The following is a 17,691-nucleotide window of genomic DNA, read 5'->3' as shown; positions in this document are numbered from 1 at the left end:
TGCTGAGATCGCATTGTAAAATGTTGATGTTGATACATTAGAAAAAGCATTCTTCATTTTTACTCCTTTAAAAAGTAAAAGACAAAAAAAACCACTAAATAATATTATTTTCATTTTGCTTCAGTATGGCTTCATCCCAAACTTTAATGTGGGTAGTCAAATGACAAGACTTGACGTCAGCTAAAATCTCTAAGATTGACTGCTTATATAAATGTTTCTAATTTCGGATGTGCACCCGAGTTGCTTGGACCACACGCTGACGTCATTTCCTCCTTGAAACAAGATTGGTTAATAGACATTTCTATAGATAGAACTTGAGAAACGTAATTTTATACCACTATATAAAACTTGCAAAAATACATACATCGGATTAAAAGGTATTTTAAGCGGAACGATATCACGTTAAACTAAAACAAGAGTCCATCATTTAAAATTTATTTTTATGACTTTTATCATGAATTACAATTTATAAATGATTATTTATAACAGCTAAGTACTTTTATACAGTTGTCTAAGTACCAATAATAATACGTTATACTTTACTTGTGTAATAGGCGAAAACAAGAGATTTTAATACAGTTTAGAATCGTACTTGTCTAGATTATAAGTCAATTTTTATGTAAATTTGTAATAAACATTTCTTAAAATAGTACAATATAAGAGTACTTTATCTTTTTTCTACATACATTTTTATAACGGATTTTGGGCTCAAAACGACACGAAAAGAAGTAACGATTTTGTCTTGAGGATCCAAAGAGTAAACTTTAAAATTCCGAAAAATGTTTGCCATAGATGTTTTAATTGTAACCATTGCAGCTTTACCTCCTGTAAATAAGTCATTTTACTAAAATAATTATGTTTCTAATTTATTGTCGAATCACTTACCGAGACAATTTCGTGGACCAGCGGAAAATGGCAGAAAAGCATAAGGATGGAGTTTTCTAAAGTTTTCAGGCAGAAAACGATCTGGATCGAACACTTCTGGATTTTCATAGACAGAAGGATTGTGGTGAATAGCATGGATGCCAATTACGAATGTAGATTTTGGTGGCAAAACATAATCATCTGTTTTAATATAATAATAAAGTAATTACTAATATAAGGAGTTGTTAATAGAAGCAACACATTCTAATACGATACAACTAACCTATTTTCAATTCGTATGGATTTTTTCTTCCAATGATAGGAACAGGAGGATAGATTCTCATCGACTCCTAAATCGATTAGTGTAGAAATGTATCAAATTAATTTTTGTATATATTTAAAAAAATTGAAAAGTTACCTTTATAACGCATTCTAAATACTTCATTTTTAGCAAATCATCAACTGTAATATTTCTGTTCGTGTCATTTTGAAAAATGCTCTGTAATTCCATATACACTTTGTCTTGTATTTCCTGGAATCTTCCCAGTAGGTATAGAGACCAAAACACTGCGTTGGAGGTTGTATGGAAAGCCTGATATTAAAATAAGTTGAAGTGAAAAGTTGAAATTTCTTCCCGAATAGGACATTAGATATTATTTTTAGACAGACCTCATCTCTTATCACACTGCTGTTTCGAGCATGACAATTGCGAAACAACAGTGCATAAAAAAAGACCGTTTTAAATTCCGAAATGCATAAACAGGTATAGACAAAAAACAACAATTTTTATCTTAGAAATCAAAATTATTTAAATATATTTCATGAATCCATATTTTGTGTTGTCGTGCTATGTGGAATATTCTGATCCAAAGAATCTGAGACGTTTGTAAGAAAAGCAATAACAATTAAAAAATAAAAATACTACTCGGGAAACTCAATTCGGCCTGCGTCAAAATAAGATTAATTGATTGAACTTTCATACCAGACATTTCTTTCTCACGAAAATTCACTAAGGTTGTTTCTTCGTACTTACGGGTGTATCATAATCCAGGCAAATGAATTTACAGCCTCCTCGATCATCCAGTCGATTCACTTAATATGTACTCTATCAGTTAGTTTTTATATATTTGTTTACTATAGTATCAAATTATTATTATCAATCTGAATGATTTAGGAATTGGTTTTTTATAACGCGAAATTTGTTGGAAAAGCTGACAAACCTGCACGTTTTTTAGAAAGCTAAACATTATAATTTCCAAACCAAATAATTTAACAAGTAAAATGTAGAAAGTGATCAACGCTATAATTGAATATAAGAATTTACTTCGAATGATCAAAAATCAGTAGTACCTATAAATTTTTAATTTTACGAAATTTTCCTAAATATACTGAAATAGCCAAAGTATAATTTATAAAAAAAATTGTAAAAATGATATTATTGAAACACATAGGTGCAGGAATATAAGACTCTTTTCGTTTGAAACTTATATGGATTATACATACCGCAAAAATAAGAGTTCCAATTTCTTTGATAACATCATCTTCCGACATTAAACCTTGGTTGACATGAAGATCTAACAATACATCTATCAAAGCATCGGTTTTCAGCTTTGGCTCTTTTGCATCGTGTTCACTATCACCTAAGAGTCGTTGCTGTCTTTTCACGAAATTTTCTTTTGTTGTCTTGAACACCTACGCATGAGATTAAAACATAAATCTGTTCCATCCAAAACATACGCGTTTATATTTTATATAATTGGGTTTACCTTTACGTGGAACTGATAAAGTATTTGAATGTTTCTTTTCAAATTTTTTCCCATTGCAGTCATGGCGCAAATTGGGGGAAACCAATACAATGGATTTATTACCCATTGTAAAGAATATTTCATTACACTGAAATTTAATTTAAATTTTATTATATAAAGATTTAATTTCAGCAAATTCAGAAATATATTTTATATTTCGAATTGAATATTCGATCTTTTTCCAAATATACAATTTGTGATTCTTTTAAAATATCAATCAATTTTTATTATTTGATATAACGATTGTTATTACAAAGAAGTTCAAGAACATTATTATTTTAAGTTAGCTACATAAACAAAAAAATTGTATAATTTATACAGAGTTAGCATGGAAAAACTATTACCGAATAAAATTTGGTAACAAAACTCAGATGGCAGTGTAGCAACTCGAATATCCAAAAGAATGTTGCAAGACTCGAGAAGGTGTTTTCTCATATCTACCACTGTTGCTCCACAAAAAGAACATTTTGAGTCATCTAAGACATTAATTGATTTAACATTTAGGTTTATGGAAAACCTATTTAGTCTAAATTGTGCAGCAAATGACTTTACTTTATAACTCAAATCGGACAAGAAATAAGGCACTGGACTTCACATTCCATTAAGGAAAATTTCACTGTTTCAGCCTCTTTCGGTCAAATATTGAACATCTTTTAATGAATATAAGTCTCTTACTCGTTGATTACAGTCCAGAAAAAGCAGACTTTAACTTAAATACATATAGCTATATGACAATCCTATATTATTTAATAATCCTTTAGCGATACCAGGCTATGGCTTCAAAAGGGAATTACTGTTTATCTTTGAAAGTCTTGTATACGTCAGTTTTCGGTAATCGTCTTCCGGTAGGTCAACTGGTTTCCTCCAAAATCTAAACAATTTTATCACCAATCCAATAGCGAAGGGAGGTCTTTCCAATTCCATTCTCAATGCAGGTCCCGAGACAGATCTGTTAATATGGAACACCCGCTTAAAGTAGAATAACTGTATCGGTTCAAATTTGTCTATTAAAAGACCACCCCAAACCGGAAAAGCATGAAACATACTTGTCCAATCAAGGAATCAAATAGTTTAAAATAATTATTTAGTGAGACGCTTTAATTTTAATAAGTAACTTGATGAGATTGGAGATTTTAGATCTTGCAGCAAGTAATCCTTTATTTAAATTATAGGAGAATGTGCCACGTGAAGAAAAATAAATACAGTCAAACATGTTTTTGTGCGGTCTTTTTCTGTGCGATTTTTATTTGTGCGATTTGTTTTGTGCGATATTTTTGTTGTGCGGTTCATTTTTTATTCAGTAAAATTTTTTTTCTTCCGTTTATTTCGGTCCCCTCTTATATTAATAGCATAAAAACCATAAATATTATGTTATATTTAAACAGATGCGGTAAGTTAGCTCCCCTCCAGCTTTAGACTGCGGGTGTGAAATTTCAAGCCTTGTTAAATGAAATAACACTTCCTGCAGCTATATTTATCAAATAAAATCATTATTTAACGATTATTTTTAACTTTTTAATGTTAGATTCGTATTTAAGTGAAAATAATTAATTAATATAAAAATTAAAATGCTTAGAGGATTTTTTCCCATTAGGTGTTGCAGAAAAAGGCCCGAGGAGTTAAAAAAGCAATTCCTAGTTATTTCATACGGTTTCGAGTTATTTTCAACGTGAGACTTTTTTTATGCGGTCCTTATTCACCGCATAAAAAAATATTTTTTAATTGTGTTGCGAAAACTATTTTTTATAGCCACTCGTGAAGTTTCGCGCGATTTTTTTAATGCATTTTCTTTTATGCGGTCCCCCGCATAAAAACAGGCTTGACTGTACCTAGATATTTAAAAGTTGACACCATTTCTAGTTTATGATTTTCGAAACTGAAATTATCTGTTTCTTTTTAAGTTTTTCACCTCTACAGAAAGTCATAAGTTATGTCTTTTCCGAATTAATTATCAATCGATTATCTTCACAGCGTTTCCAAGTAAGATTAAATCTTTCTCTAAGCGAAGAAGCTGAATTAGCCGAGAGAAAAATATCATCAGCATAAAGAAGACAATTTCAACATGAGAAAATAATGATATCATAAAACTTTGACTTCTCAGTTTAGGTAGATCGTTGAAAAACAACAAAAAGGATAGGACTCAGTGGTTCTTCTTGAGGTAGCCCTCTATTGGACTCAACATAATCAGTATAGAATGAAAAAGTTCCTATAAAATATCTGGTATTAAAAAAGAGACTCTTAAGTAAGTTGACAAAAAACAAAGAAAGACCAATGCTTCTAAGCTTATACATAACAAATCGTTATCGACTGTGTCGAAGGCTTTCTTGAGATCAATAAAAGCAGTATATAGTTTCCCTCGTTTCCTCTAAAGTGATATTTGAATAAGACTGGTCAAAATAAACAAATTGTATTCGAGGTAATTGGCATCCATTCGTATTCGTAATTGGCATCCATGCCATTCACCACAATCCTTGTCTATGAAAATCCAGAAGTGTTCGATCCAGATCGTTTTCTGCCTGAAAACTTTAAAAAACTCCATCCTTATGCTTTTCTGCCATTTTCCGCTGGTCCACGAAATTGTCTCGGTAAGTGTTTTGACAATAAATTAAAAACACAACTATTTAGTAAAATGGCTTATTTACAGGAGGTAAAGCTGCAATGGTTACAATTAAAACATCTATGGCAAACATTCTTCGGAATTTTAAAGTTTACTCTTTGGATCCTCAAGACAAAATCGTTACTTCTTTTCGTGTCGTTTTGAGCCCAAAATCCGTTATAAAAATGTATGTAGAAAAAAGATAAAGTACTTATATATTGTACTATTTTAAGAAATGTTTATTACAAATTTACATAAAAATTGACTTATAATCTAGACAAGTACGATTCTTAACTGTATTAAAATCTCTTTTTTTCGCCTATTACACAAGTAAAGTATAACGTATTATTATTGGTACTTAGACAACTGTATAAAAGTACTTAGCTGTTATAAATAATCATTTATAAATTGTAATTCATGATAAAAGTCATAAAAATAAATTTTAAATGATGAACTCTTGTTTTAGTTTAACGTGATATCGTTCCGCTTAAAATACCTCTTAATCCGATGTATGTATTTTTGCAAGTTTTAGATGAAATAGTTTTAGAATGTTTTAGAAGTTTTAGAATGAAATAGAGAATGTATCTGCCTCGTCGTTTTCGTTTGAAATTATTATTCTCTCTCGGTTGTTACCATCATTAGTTGGTTTTTTCTCTTTCTATCGGCTACTGTCCACATTAACTAAGTTCTCTAAAGCTATTTTAAGTTTTGAAATTTGATCTTCGGTTGTCGAGGTCGAAGTTGTCGCTCCGTTTGTCTCTATTCCTTGCTTTGTTAAACGGGTTCAAAAAGTATTCATTTGCCTTATGACCTTGTTAATGGCCATGTAGCATAGTATTTTCTTTGTTCGAGATTTATTTCGAGTTTTGTCTTTTGGGTTTTGTAACTCGATGGTGATATGCTCTGCAAACAGCAAAGTTTTCTCTTTGTTTTAGTCCATTTCTTTCTTCATATCTTTCGAATTTCTTTTTTTCAAATCAGAGATTTCAGCAACTTTTATGTTCTCGTATTGTATAGCTATTAGGTTGTACTGTACCTTTGCGGTAGATCTTTCAGTATTGCTGTGATGAATACGTCTTCTCCTATTTGCGCTCCCATTATCCTAGCACTCTCTAGAAGTTTTTGTCTTCTTAATAGAAAATGTTGCAATGTCTTGTCACTGTTCATTACTAATCTCGCCACATTGTTTCTGGTTTTTATCGCCTGTCTTCTTCGGTTCCCTTCGTATCTTTCTCTTAGTTGAATCTAAATTTATTTTGTTGTTTTATAACAAAATAAATTTAAATTTATTTTGTTGTTTTTATTTTGTTGTTTCAGTTTACCGCGGTTGATCGTTCAATCCGATTTCATCGACGGTAGAATTTTTTGATACCAATGAAACCGTGTTGTAATTTATGTTGCTTTATGCTGACACTATGAAGTGACTTTCTTTCAAACACAAGACGGATTATTAATTTTTTTCGGTTCGAATAAAGATTTATAATCCGTCAAGTGTTTGAAAGAAAGTCACTTCATAGTGTCAGCATAAATCGTCGGTAGAATTGTTTTTCTGGCATATAAATCTTTGGAAACGAGGCGTTTGAGTCCTCCATGTGAAGCTCGTGAGCTAAATTGTGTTTCATAATAAAGTTTCTCCCGTTATTAGAGATAAGCAAATTGAGTATTTACAAACGCGTTGTTTATACTACGATAAAATCCGAACACAGACAATATAAGTCAGTTGATGAACTTAAAATTGATATCTCATATTGCTGAAAAATACAAATGGGAATACAAATAAAATGAGAAATACAAATCCTATTACAATAGTGAAATACAGTTTACATGGTCGTATTTTTAACAGAGTGGCTTCATTGCTCATTAAATGTACAAAATAAGTAATGAGTTTAAAATTTTGTAACAGGTAATTTCTAAACTTCTTAAAACTTCTTTGATATACAACAACAATAACATATTGATATCGTTACAGACATACATATCAAATTGGTTTATATTATACTTTAAAATAAAAGTTTCTTGATAATAAAATAATGTTGTATGTATATTTTAAAATAGCTATAAAATTTTCCAATGCATTTCGTAAATATTACTGAGAAAATTGATAGAATTTACATTGTACTAAATTTTCCATACCTGTTTAGTGCCATGATGTATTCTTGATTATTTTCAGTCTGACAGCTTAGAGAAATTCCAAATATTAAGTCTACGTAAAAATAAATAGGTATTTTTATAACGTTTCAAAAAATATTTTAAAATAAAGATCAATACCTAAAACTATGCCCAGAGAGCAAGATTTCGTCCATTCTACGACATCAAAAATTTCATTTTCTTGCAGTTTTTTCAGTTTTTCAACAAACAAGTTTGAATGCTCCATAAACACATTTTGATAATCGTTCAAATTCCAAAGATGAAAATGTGGACCGTAATATCTTCTCCTCTTTCTCCAGATATCATCAGGACTACACGTAATTAAATATACAGAATTGTAAACAACGACATTTTTATTAAATATTAAATAATGCATTACCTGTAAAAAAAACTATTTTTTCCAAACAATGGAATAAAGAAATCGTAAGAAGAATCCTTATTGATTAAACTGTTGCTTTTTAGAACTTCCTACAATAATTAATATATTGTTATTTATAAAGAACATATTACATAACTATGTACGTTTTATTACCTTTGCAGATTCCGGATGTATGAAAAAAATTACTTTATGTCCAAATACATTGATATATACAACTTTCTCTTTTGGAAATAATGCAGAAAGTCCAAGTAGTATATCTTCGAAAAGACAAAAAATAATTTATATTTTCGTAAATGATCAAATTTTCTTAATAAAATAAAATAACTTACTTAACCTCACGGGCGATTTCCGCTGCAGTCTATCACGTTGAAAAAATAAAATATTCCAGAAAAATGATAAAATGGATATAGTTGGTAGTTTTTTTATTTTCGTATCCTGAGCATTCTTTTTGTTTTCTCGTAGATTCATATCTGTTGAAAAAATAAAAGTAAATACCAACTTTGCATCGCATGTTATGAAACTATTTTGTTTTATTATGTTCGATTAATCTTTACTGTGAAGCCCGGAAATAGTCTAAAAAAGTAAGAGATATATAAAATTTATTAAGTTAAACCATAAAGAAAAAAGAAGTTACATAAGTGTCGAGTCGGCGACAGTGGACTTTGTCATCGTCGCTCAAAAAGAATTGAGGCAAAAACAAAATTTCAGAATAAAAGAAAATTCAAGGGGGAAATATTTAAACTTAAAACGCAATAAAGTAAAACAAAAGGAAAACGTAAAAAAATGGGCGTAGCTGTCTTGGTCATCGATAAAGCCCGATAAGAGTGGAGAGGACGGTGTCGAATAAACCATTCCGGGCAGAAATTTCTCGCGACTTAAACTGGTTTCAATTTTCACCTAGAGACAGGTAAGAGACCAATGAAAGACAGGGGAAGGGAATGCCCGACCAATTAGAAATGAATCGATCTCGAAAAACTTATAAAATCTCAACCGTCAAAGAGAGAAAAGCTGCCCACCAGTGGCCAAGCGGTCTTCGTCCCTGCACTTGAATGGACTAGACCCTAAACACTAGGAGTTCAGTCGAGGGTTTGCGCCTCGCTCGGACGGGCTTGCAGCATGGAGTTTTCCGGATTTTCTCCATGTTGATGACGCCTGAATACGGACCAGTTTTTCATAAAAAGTTTTCCCGGAAAACATTCTTTCCAGCGCGCGATTAGGCCAATTTATAAGGCCGGCTGTTGGGTAGCCTAGCGATCACCCACAAGTCTCTTGGAATAAAAGGCGAATAGCCACAAAACTCCATATGAACCACCACCGACAAAGAAAGAAAGAAAAGCTTCCTACAATGCAGTGGTCGGTAACTTTTCTGACCTCACGGACCACTAAACTCACAATATTTGATTCCCGCAAACCACTATCGTAAATTTTTTAAACGATACAACGTCTGTAGTTTAATAATGATCATAAAAGTTTAATTTTACTATATTAATATAAAACTCGTGTGTTTAATTATAACAAATTAATGCAAGTCTAAAGTTCATTGCTGCATGTTTGAAATAAGATTATGGATTCTTAGCGCTTTTCCACGAAAAACGACAATCGCACTCACAATATTGTTTATTGCTCATTATTTATTGATAACAATCGCTTCGGTATTTGGTTCTAGATTCAAATAAAAAACTCCAATGAATGAAAAAAAGCAACTAAGCAATTTGCATTTTTTTTCGTAATTCATCGCGTAACCTTCAGTTGAACAATGTCCAAATTTTTCCACGGACAACCCAAATTTTCTGGCGGACCACCGGTTGCCGACCTTTGCTATAGAGTATCCTTTTGGAAACGTCGCCGTCTTCATTCCGTGAGTCCGCTCGCTATGACCCCCGGCTTCCATCACCACGAAAAGAAAAGAAAACCCCTAGTAACATCCAATTTTCATCTGGGACCTTGTCAATCATTTGTACGCATGATCATCGAACAATAAACGATTAAAAAATAAACGGTTTCTTTGTGAAACACCTGTTTTTTTCTGCTTCCGAAAACCAGCTAACGCGAAGAAAGCCTTAGACTATTCTGACAAATGGAAATAAAATCCCCAATCGACAAACTTACATTATAAACAATAAATACATTGTACATTCTGAATCATAGAACAGAGTTGTTAGCATTGTCAAAATAAGTAGAGTTTGAACATGTACTGAATGTTCTAAAAATTGTGAAAAATATACTAATTTGATTTTCGTTTTCTTCTATTTTGAAACAGCAGTAAACAGTTGTAAAATATTATATAAAATTTTAATTCTATACAAAAATGCTTTATCTGATAAATGCCAAGATTCACAGGAGTACAGGAATAAATTAATTCAGACTCCTTCGCATTTTATTCCATTGTTCAACAAAGAAAAAGTTTTTAAAAGTATTATTCGAATATTTTTCGACAATTACAAATACAGGTATAGCTCGCCTCACGTCGGTAATTGGTTCCAAGAGAGGCGACGTAATTCGAAGTTACTTGTGTAGTTACGACGTAATTCGAAACTACGGTGGAAAACGCCGATAATGAGCACTTAAAGACCGCTAAATAAGACGACAACACAGAAACACAGATGTTTTCATGTTTTGTTCTTCAAGATTTATGATGATTATATTAACATTTACTGTAAATGTACATATTTTAATATGATTTTATGTGCTTTCAACGCTTTTCTAGTGATAATACGACTTCAATGTTTGTGGCAGATGGATTTAAAGTCGAATAAACTGACTTAAACTCGATTTTTATTTTACCATATACTTTTTTGACAAACGACGTATAATCGGGAACGACGTAATATTATAAAAACACTTGTGTTGACGTATATCTAATGGTTTAATTTATATAAAATATTAGAAATTGTTGTATGATTACAAGGCAATTTCCAGGTATATAATATAACATAAAGTGTGTTACCAATTAGAAAAAAGGACACTTAGAAAATGTAAAAGAATTTAACTTCATTTCTGTGAAAATAACCCAGGACGAATTCAATAAAACAATTCCACGGCGGACTCAACGTTTTATTTCAAATCAGTCGTCTCCTGGAAATGTAAAATAGTTAAACATTTTCGTCTAGCGTGGCGGTGGCACAATAATTAAATAAAATACATGTTATTAATTAGCTAGAGGAAAATGTTTAACTATTTTACATTTCGTGGCAGACGACTGTCTTCAAATAAAAGGTCGACTCGGCCGTGGAATTGTTATATCCCTCAACTGCGTTAGAAAAAACTGAGTGGAAAGACACATACTGTATGTATTGTCTATTAAAGAAATTTTAATACATTTTTTTGTGAATTTAACTTTAGATCGATACTGCAGTTTATTTAAAGAAAAAGTCATTTAAAAATCGATATGATATTATCATGAAGTTATTATTGTTATTATTATTATTATCGTTAGGATACTTACACAAAAAAAAGACTATGTTGCTAGTAATATAATAGTTAACAATAGAAATACCTGGTATTTTATAAAATAAAAGAAATTATTTAGTTATGACTCATATTAAAATGTCAATTTCACTGTTAAGAAATGATCTGAAGTATGTTATAATAAATTTGTGAAAATATCATATTTATAATGAGTGAGATATGTATTGCATTTTTGAAAAAAACTGCTGTGAGTAATGAAATTTTTAACTAAATAGGATTTCAGTACTCAAAGTATTTTTGATTTAAAAGATCGTCATGATACGCCTGTATTTTGGCAGTAGTTACCGAAGCCCAGCGCGCGAAGCGAGCATCAAGTTATCATTGCAGAGATTTAAATTGACCGATCTCTAAAACACGTTTTGCAAGTAATGACGTGATCAATATGAACGAAGTTTGCGTATTAATGAAACTAACAAAGTGGTGTGCAGTAACAGAATAAAAAATTTAAAAATTCCATCTAAAACAAGAGATGTCGGGAGAGTAAAATTAATGCTAATGTTAATCCATGTTGATCTGTAAAACGTAAATCAGGCGCTCGCTAACCGACATTTAGAATACTACGAACCTGCTGTTAAGTTTATTTTGAATACTCATATATTTTTTTATCTCTTTTGAACTCTGAAAACAGTAACATTTAGGTTTAAAAAAACTTGGATGTTATGTATACTAATCGATTCTAGGAAAAAGGTTTGGCAACAATAAGTAGCCAGGTAACATTGCTGGTCGTTAAATCGGCCCAATCTTCTTGAAAGAAAGTATGGCAGGCAACGAACAATAAAACTTCACCTAACAGGTCAGAATTGATCTTTGGGTAAGAAGTTGTGCCGCAGTTACTGCAAGATGTGCCACTGAATATTCAAATGCGACAAATGGGATTTCAGAACGATGGCACACTACTATAATTTTCACATGCCATCCACCATTATCTTGAAATCTAAGTAACGAAGAAAAATAAATAGGTAAGACGAATGAAAGCCTAATATCTTAGCTTATACGATCGCCGTATTTCGCTTCAGTTGACTTTTTATTTGGGGTCACACGAAGAGTCTTATTTAGATTTTCATAGAGTTGAAGGAAGAGTCATATTTTTTGAAAGATTCTGATGAAAGGTAAGAACTCGCTGCTTATGCAGAGTGAAAATTCACTTTAGTTCAGCGCCCCGAATAAAGTAACGAAGTTCAAATTAATAAATTTAGAAAAAATCAAGTGTTTGGATTCGAAATATTTTATTTTAAAATTTTTTTCACTTTCTATTAATGAACAGCTTATGCAATTACTTTAAATAAACTAGCTTCGTACCTACATTATTCAAGTATCAAAAAACTTGTATAATAATAATGGAAAGAGTCCTTCTTATATAAAATTTTACAGGCAAAAATCGAAATCTATAGAAATTTATTTATTCTTTTCCAGCAGAAATATATAATTACGAGAATTACGTATTTACGTAAATTTATATGTATAACACCTACAAAAAGCTTTTAGAACTTATTAACGAGCCACCCTCAGGTGATTCTGAAAATTTTCGACGACCAAAAAATAGGAATCAAGGTAAACACGAAAGATTTAAAAAATGTTAATTTTATATAACTCAAGGTTTATATCGAAAGAATTAATTATTTTTTATTTTATCTGCCTTCCAGGTAATAATGACCTCGATAAATTACGTGCTTAATATAAACAAATATAAGAATATAAACAAGAAATGTTGTTTAACGAGTGTAGTGATAAATGCAGAACAGAAAAAAGTATTTTATAAAGCGACGATAAACTTTATTTTCGATTCCTCTAAACTTAATTCTTGTATAATGTTATTCGACGATTTTCGAGTTACATTTTTATCAAATTTATGAGAAATATTAACTGAAAGTGCTTCCAGTTCCTATCTATTCGTTGTATAAGAAAAAGTTTTATAACAGCAAATAATATTTTTAAAGAATATCGTTGACACGTATGAGAACCTGCACTAATGATTTACGACCCACTTTCTAAATCTAGGTGATCACCTAAACATATTTTTTAAGCTGAACACTATTATAATGACAAATTAATGATTATTACTTGAATATTTGAACCATTTATAAAATTTATTTGTAAGTACTTTTCGAGAAAATAAGTATTTTTTCCTTTGACGTATTTTCATTCCGTTTTTATACTAGAATAAAATAATCATGTTATTTCCTGTCATTAAAATAATTTCAGAGTTGTTTAAATTGATTTAATCTTTTATTTACAGTTAAATATAATTGTAAGAGTGAGAAAAACTCAAAATCAACTGTAGAAATTCACGTTATGTCGACGAACTTTGACCATAAAAACATTCAGATTTCCGGGAAATAGTAATAATTAAAAAAAAATTACTTGAAGTAGACAGGTTTAAAAAAACTTCTATTATTAAATAAAAATTTACAATTTCTGCCACAAAATTCACTAATTTATGATAAAGTAAGATTAAAATTTTTTTTTCGCTTTCTATTTTATACGTAGCTCATCAGTGATTATGTCAATGATACCACCGAACTTTATTCTACCGTCGCGGGTTGTTGCCTCATCAATGGGCTGGCCACGTAAAGTTTTACGGGTCCTGTCATCGTGCAAAACAACTAAATAGGGTCGATTTCTAAAATAAAATCTTCAAGAGACTCTGGATCCCTTGGCATATTGTTGATATGGCGCGTTACCCTATTCATGAAGCTTAACGCGTCACTCTGATTCAATAGTCACCAGCCCAAAAATATTTACAATATTTTTCAAAACTGCAGTAAATATCGTCATGTCTTTTATGCATATTGTAACATAAATATGATATTTTCACAAATTAATTATAACATATATTACATCGTTCCTTTATATATTTTATTTCTCTTTTGAAATATCACCTGTTTATACTTTTGTGTAGTTTACTATTAGCAACAAAAGAAATTAAAATTAACTTAAATTGTAATGAATACTTGAAGAAATATCAAATAAATATAATTTATATAAAATATTAGTAATTATTGTATGATTACAAGAAGGTTTTTAAATATTTAATGTATCAAAAACTATCGAAACAATCAGGTAAAATGAAACTAGTACTAAAAAACGTTAAGCAATTTAACGTGAAAACGCTACTTAAGTTTATTTAAAAGTAAAAATATAACTTAGAGTAATATAAGTAAGATAGAAACGATAGAAAAAGTAATATAAGAGAGATAAAAACGAAAAGTTTTTCAAGTGAATGACTATCAGAAAAACAAAAACTCGTATCCAGAGACAGAACACTTTAACTTAATTAATAGAGCAGAAAAAATTGTGGAATATAAATAATCAACAATCCAAAGCAGTTCATTATTCCAGTGGAGAAATGATAAGTGTAGGTATACAGCCATACTCTGTTATGTCAGATTTAGGATTTCAAAGTTACCAAAAAAAAAAAATTGTTCCTAATTACTACATTTTCTAGCAGAAAATATTTTTCTCAAAATATCACATCTGATATATCTCAGAAAGTTTGGTCAAAAATTCAGAAAGCTATTGATAATGCAAAATATATTTCTTTAACCGCTGATATTTAGACAGCAACTACAAACCACTTATTTACACTAATCAGTGTACAGTATAAGCTGACAAGTGAAGATATGTTCTTAGTATTGAGAGATTCTGGAGCAAATATAGTAGCTGGAATCAGGAACTGCAACTTAAAAACATTATCATGCATTATACATACAATGCAGCTTACACTAAACGAATGCATACTTTAAGATGTGAAAACTATGATCACAGTTAATAGAAATATCGTCACACATTTTAATCATTGTGCTGTAGCTGTAAACAAATAAGAAAATTTGTAAGACAAGTTAGGTTTGCGGAAATACATTTATTCAAAATGTTTCTACTCGCTGGAATTCTGCATACTACATGTTGCAAATGAATTTAATACAGATAGTAGCCCTTGTCATCTGTGCTATAGATAAAATTTCTACGTTGAGTCCATATCAATAGTCTCTAGTTGAAAAGATTGTTTTAATTTTAAAAAAATCCTTTATAATTTAAGCAAAATAGCTATAAAATATCTAAGTGCACCGGCACCTTACATCGGAAATCAAAGTATTTTCAGCACTAAAGGTAACCTTTATGAGCTGACAGGAAACAGGCTCTGCCTCGAAGAAGGTAAAATTCTCTTGTTTTATCATTACAATTTAAGAATTTTAAAGATTAAATATTATATTTCTGATTTTTTTATATGTTTAAGAATTAAACTTCGAATAAAAGGAATACTTTTTAATAGGATAAAAAAAATAACTATTTAAAAGAATAAAATAAAAATAATTTCTTCAGACGATATACGTCGTATTATAACTTATATATAAAAAATAATTTGAGTTGCAAAATTCTTTTAATTAATATTTATTTTGACATTTTAATAATAAATATATAACAGATATTCATTATTTTTTATTATAAGTAACATTATAACAAAAATATTAAACTCAAAAACTGGCCGATTTTCAAAAGCGATTAATCGGGAAAATTTTATATGATTTTCGTTTCAATGTTTTTATAATATAGTATTGATTTATATAAGTACAAATGTTATATTACCTCAGATATTATCAAACGAGTGACCAATCTAAGACATTTTAAAAATTCTGTATTCTCCGATATTACACAATTTAAAGAATCTTTAAAATGTGTTAGAGGATGCGTTAGATGACCTACCTGCAGATACAGGGGAAATCGTTCCATATTTGTTCGAAGTCGAATCGTTTTTCTGTTCTTTCCTTCTGTTTCTGCATTTCTTTACTACTGTGTATATGAACACAAGTAAAATAAGTAAACTTAATAGAATTTGAAATGAACTCAACAGAGACATAGTCAACATGCTAGTTGATCTGCAGGTTTTAATCACTTATCTGTGTATATATATCTGTAAAATAACACGAAACGAATAAATGCAAATCAGAATCAGAGTTTTTATGACACGGGATCAGATGTCTTCCAATCTTACAATTCGAACGTCACGATAGGACAGACCGGAAGTGCTATCCAGGGCGTGGTGCACAACAACTTTGCACCGGCTCCGTTTTTGTAATGTTGCCATTATTTTTCTCGCCCTTGATAGTTTTAAATCACAATTTAGAGTATTTACAGCGCATTTTTATTTGAAACCGCCTCCTAACTTGAATACATCTTGATAGTAGTTATAAACATATTATATATTTACTTAATTACGTTACTTATTCTGAAGACAGTAGTGTAACATAACCGGTTCTGTTAGTGAGCAATCGTAATTTTACTTATTGGAAATTTGTGCTTTTTCTTTTTAGTTTTACAATAATTTTTTAATTCTAAAGAATTTCCGTTGTATTGTCTATTTTAAACATTCGTTTGGTAAATCATACAAAAATAAGAAAAGACGGTCAAATTTCGATCACTCAAATCTTTTGCTATTTTTATTTTACAACAGCCGAGAAAGTAAAAGCAATTTTCCCATTCATTTGAACCCGATAAGGACAAAAACATCGTTTAACCATTCTTATAGTCATATTTTTATAGACATCGATTATAATTAACACGGCAAAATAATTTGATTCTCTCGTGTAAAAACTTTACTTTTGTCATGACAAAAATTTTCATTCCAAACGATATGTTAAATATACCTTACTCGTTGTTATTCAGAACCAATAACATACGAAATTCCACTGTTGGGTATATATGTATATGTATAACGAATGAATGACCGTTTATAATGTTCGTAACAAATATCTGCTAAAATACGTATCCATTTAAAGTTATTTATTGTTTAAACACCCTTCTAAATTTTAAGAATATTAAAACAAGTTCATTAATCACACGAACTATAACAGATACACGACAGCAGAAAAAGTAAAAGTTTAATTGAACTTGTTAAAATATCGACGGTATTTGAAAACTTTCGGACATTCAAGAAAAAAAGCAACTGATTACAAGTAGATTATGGATTCATCAGTAAAAACTCCACCGGTAGAGTTATTAAATCTTTGAAGAAAATCGAACACAATACAAAAACTACATTTCTCGACAAGTGTAGCTTAGAAAGTTTCACAGATCTAAAGAATCTCTCTTTAAATATTATAAAAGTTTGTTCTCATATTTAAATCATCTTTTAAATAAACTGATTTATTTAAACTAATTGAAAAACTTATTCATTAAAAGTGTGAAATATATTTTTAAATAAAATCTATTTAAACTAACTAATTGATTATATTTCGATAGTCTTCTGAACATATCTTATTTGAATTTGCTTTGTGTATGAGAAGCATTAAATATCTATAAAATTATGGTATTGTTTGAAAGTAATACTCAGACTTATCATGACGAATATTAAAAAACTAAATTTTACTGTCATGGATGTATGATGATAATGTTGAATGACAATTTTCACTTCATTAGTGCAGTTGTTGGCAAAC

The 17,691-nt window shown here is 30.1% G+C and overlaps 1 protein-coding gene across 1 annotated transcript; it reads right to left on the bottom strand.

Annotated features, from left to right (window-relative positions):
• Positions 1 to 791: 791 nt before the first annotated feature.
• Positions 792 to 16,116, bottom strand: LOC136973574 (cytochrome P450 4C1-like). The gene is made up of 10 exons (XM_067268303.1): positions 15,962 to 16,116; positions 7,946 to 8,049; positions 7,793 to 7,881; positions 7,534 to 7,724; positions 7,399 to 7,468; positions 2,631 to 2,757; positions 2,368 to 2,556; positions 1,283 to 1,456; positions 1,148 to 1,214; positions 792 to 1,065 (listed from the first exon to the last, which is right to left on the bottom strand). Exons 1-10 carry the CDS (start codon positions 16,113 to 16,115, stop codon positions 878 to 880), a joined length of 1,353 nt encoding a protein of 450 aa, XP_067124404.1. The 5' UTR covers position 16,116; the 3' UTR covers positions 792 to 877.
• Between the last annotated feature and the right edge of the window lie 1,575 nt (positions 16,117 to 17,691).

The sequence above is a fragment of the Centruroides vittatus genome, unplaced genomic scaffold (assembly GCF_030686945.1).
Source record: "Centruroides vittatus isolate TY-2023 unplaced genomic scaffold, ASM3068694v2 contig_3213, whole genome shotgun sequence".
Taxonomy (NCBI): Eukaryota; Metazoa; Arthropoda; class Arachnida; order Scorpiones; family Buthidae; genus Centruroides; species Centruroides vittatus.
This window is presented reverse-complemented; position numbering and strand designations above follow the sequence as displayed.

Coding starts and splice junctions, on each gene's coding strand:
- LOC136973574 (XM_067268303.1), bottom strand. CDS start 16,115: ATGTCTCTGTTGAGTTCATTTCAAATTCTATTAAGTTTACTTATTTTA. Junction 2,758..7,398: donor TACATCATGGCACTAAACAG/GTATGGAAAATT, acceptor ATTAAATTTCAG/TGTAATGAAATATTCTTTAC. Junction 1,066..1,147: donor TCCATACGAATTGAAAATAG/GTTAGTTGTATC, acceptor ATATTAAAACAG/ATGATTATGTTTTGCCACCA.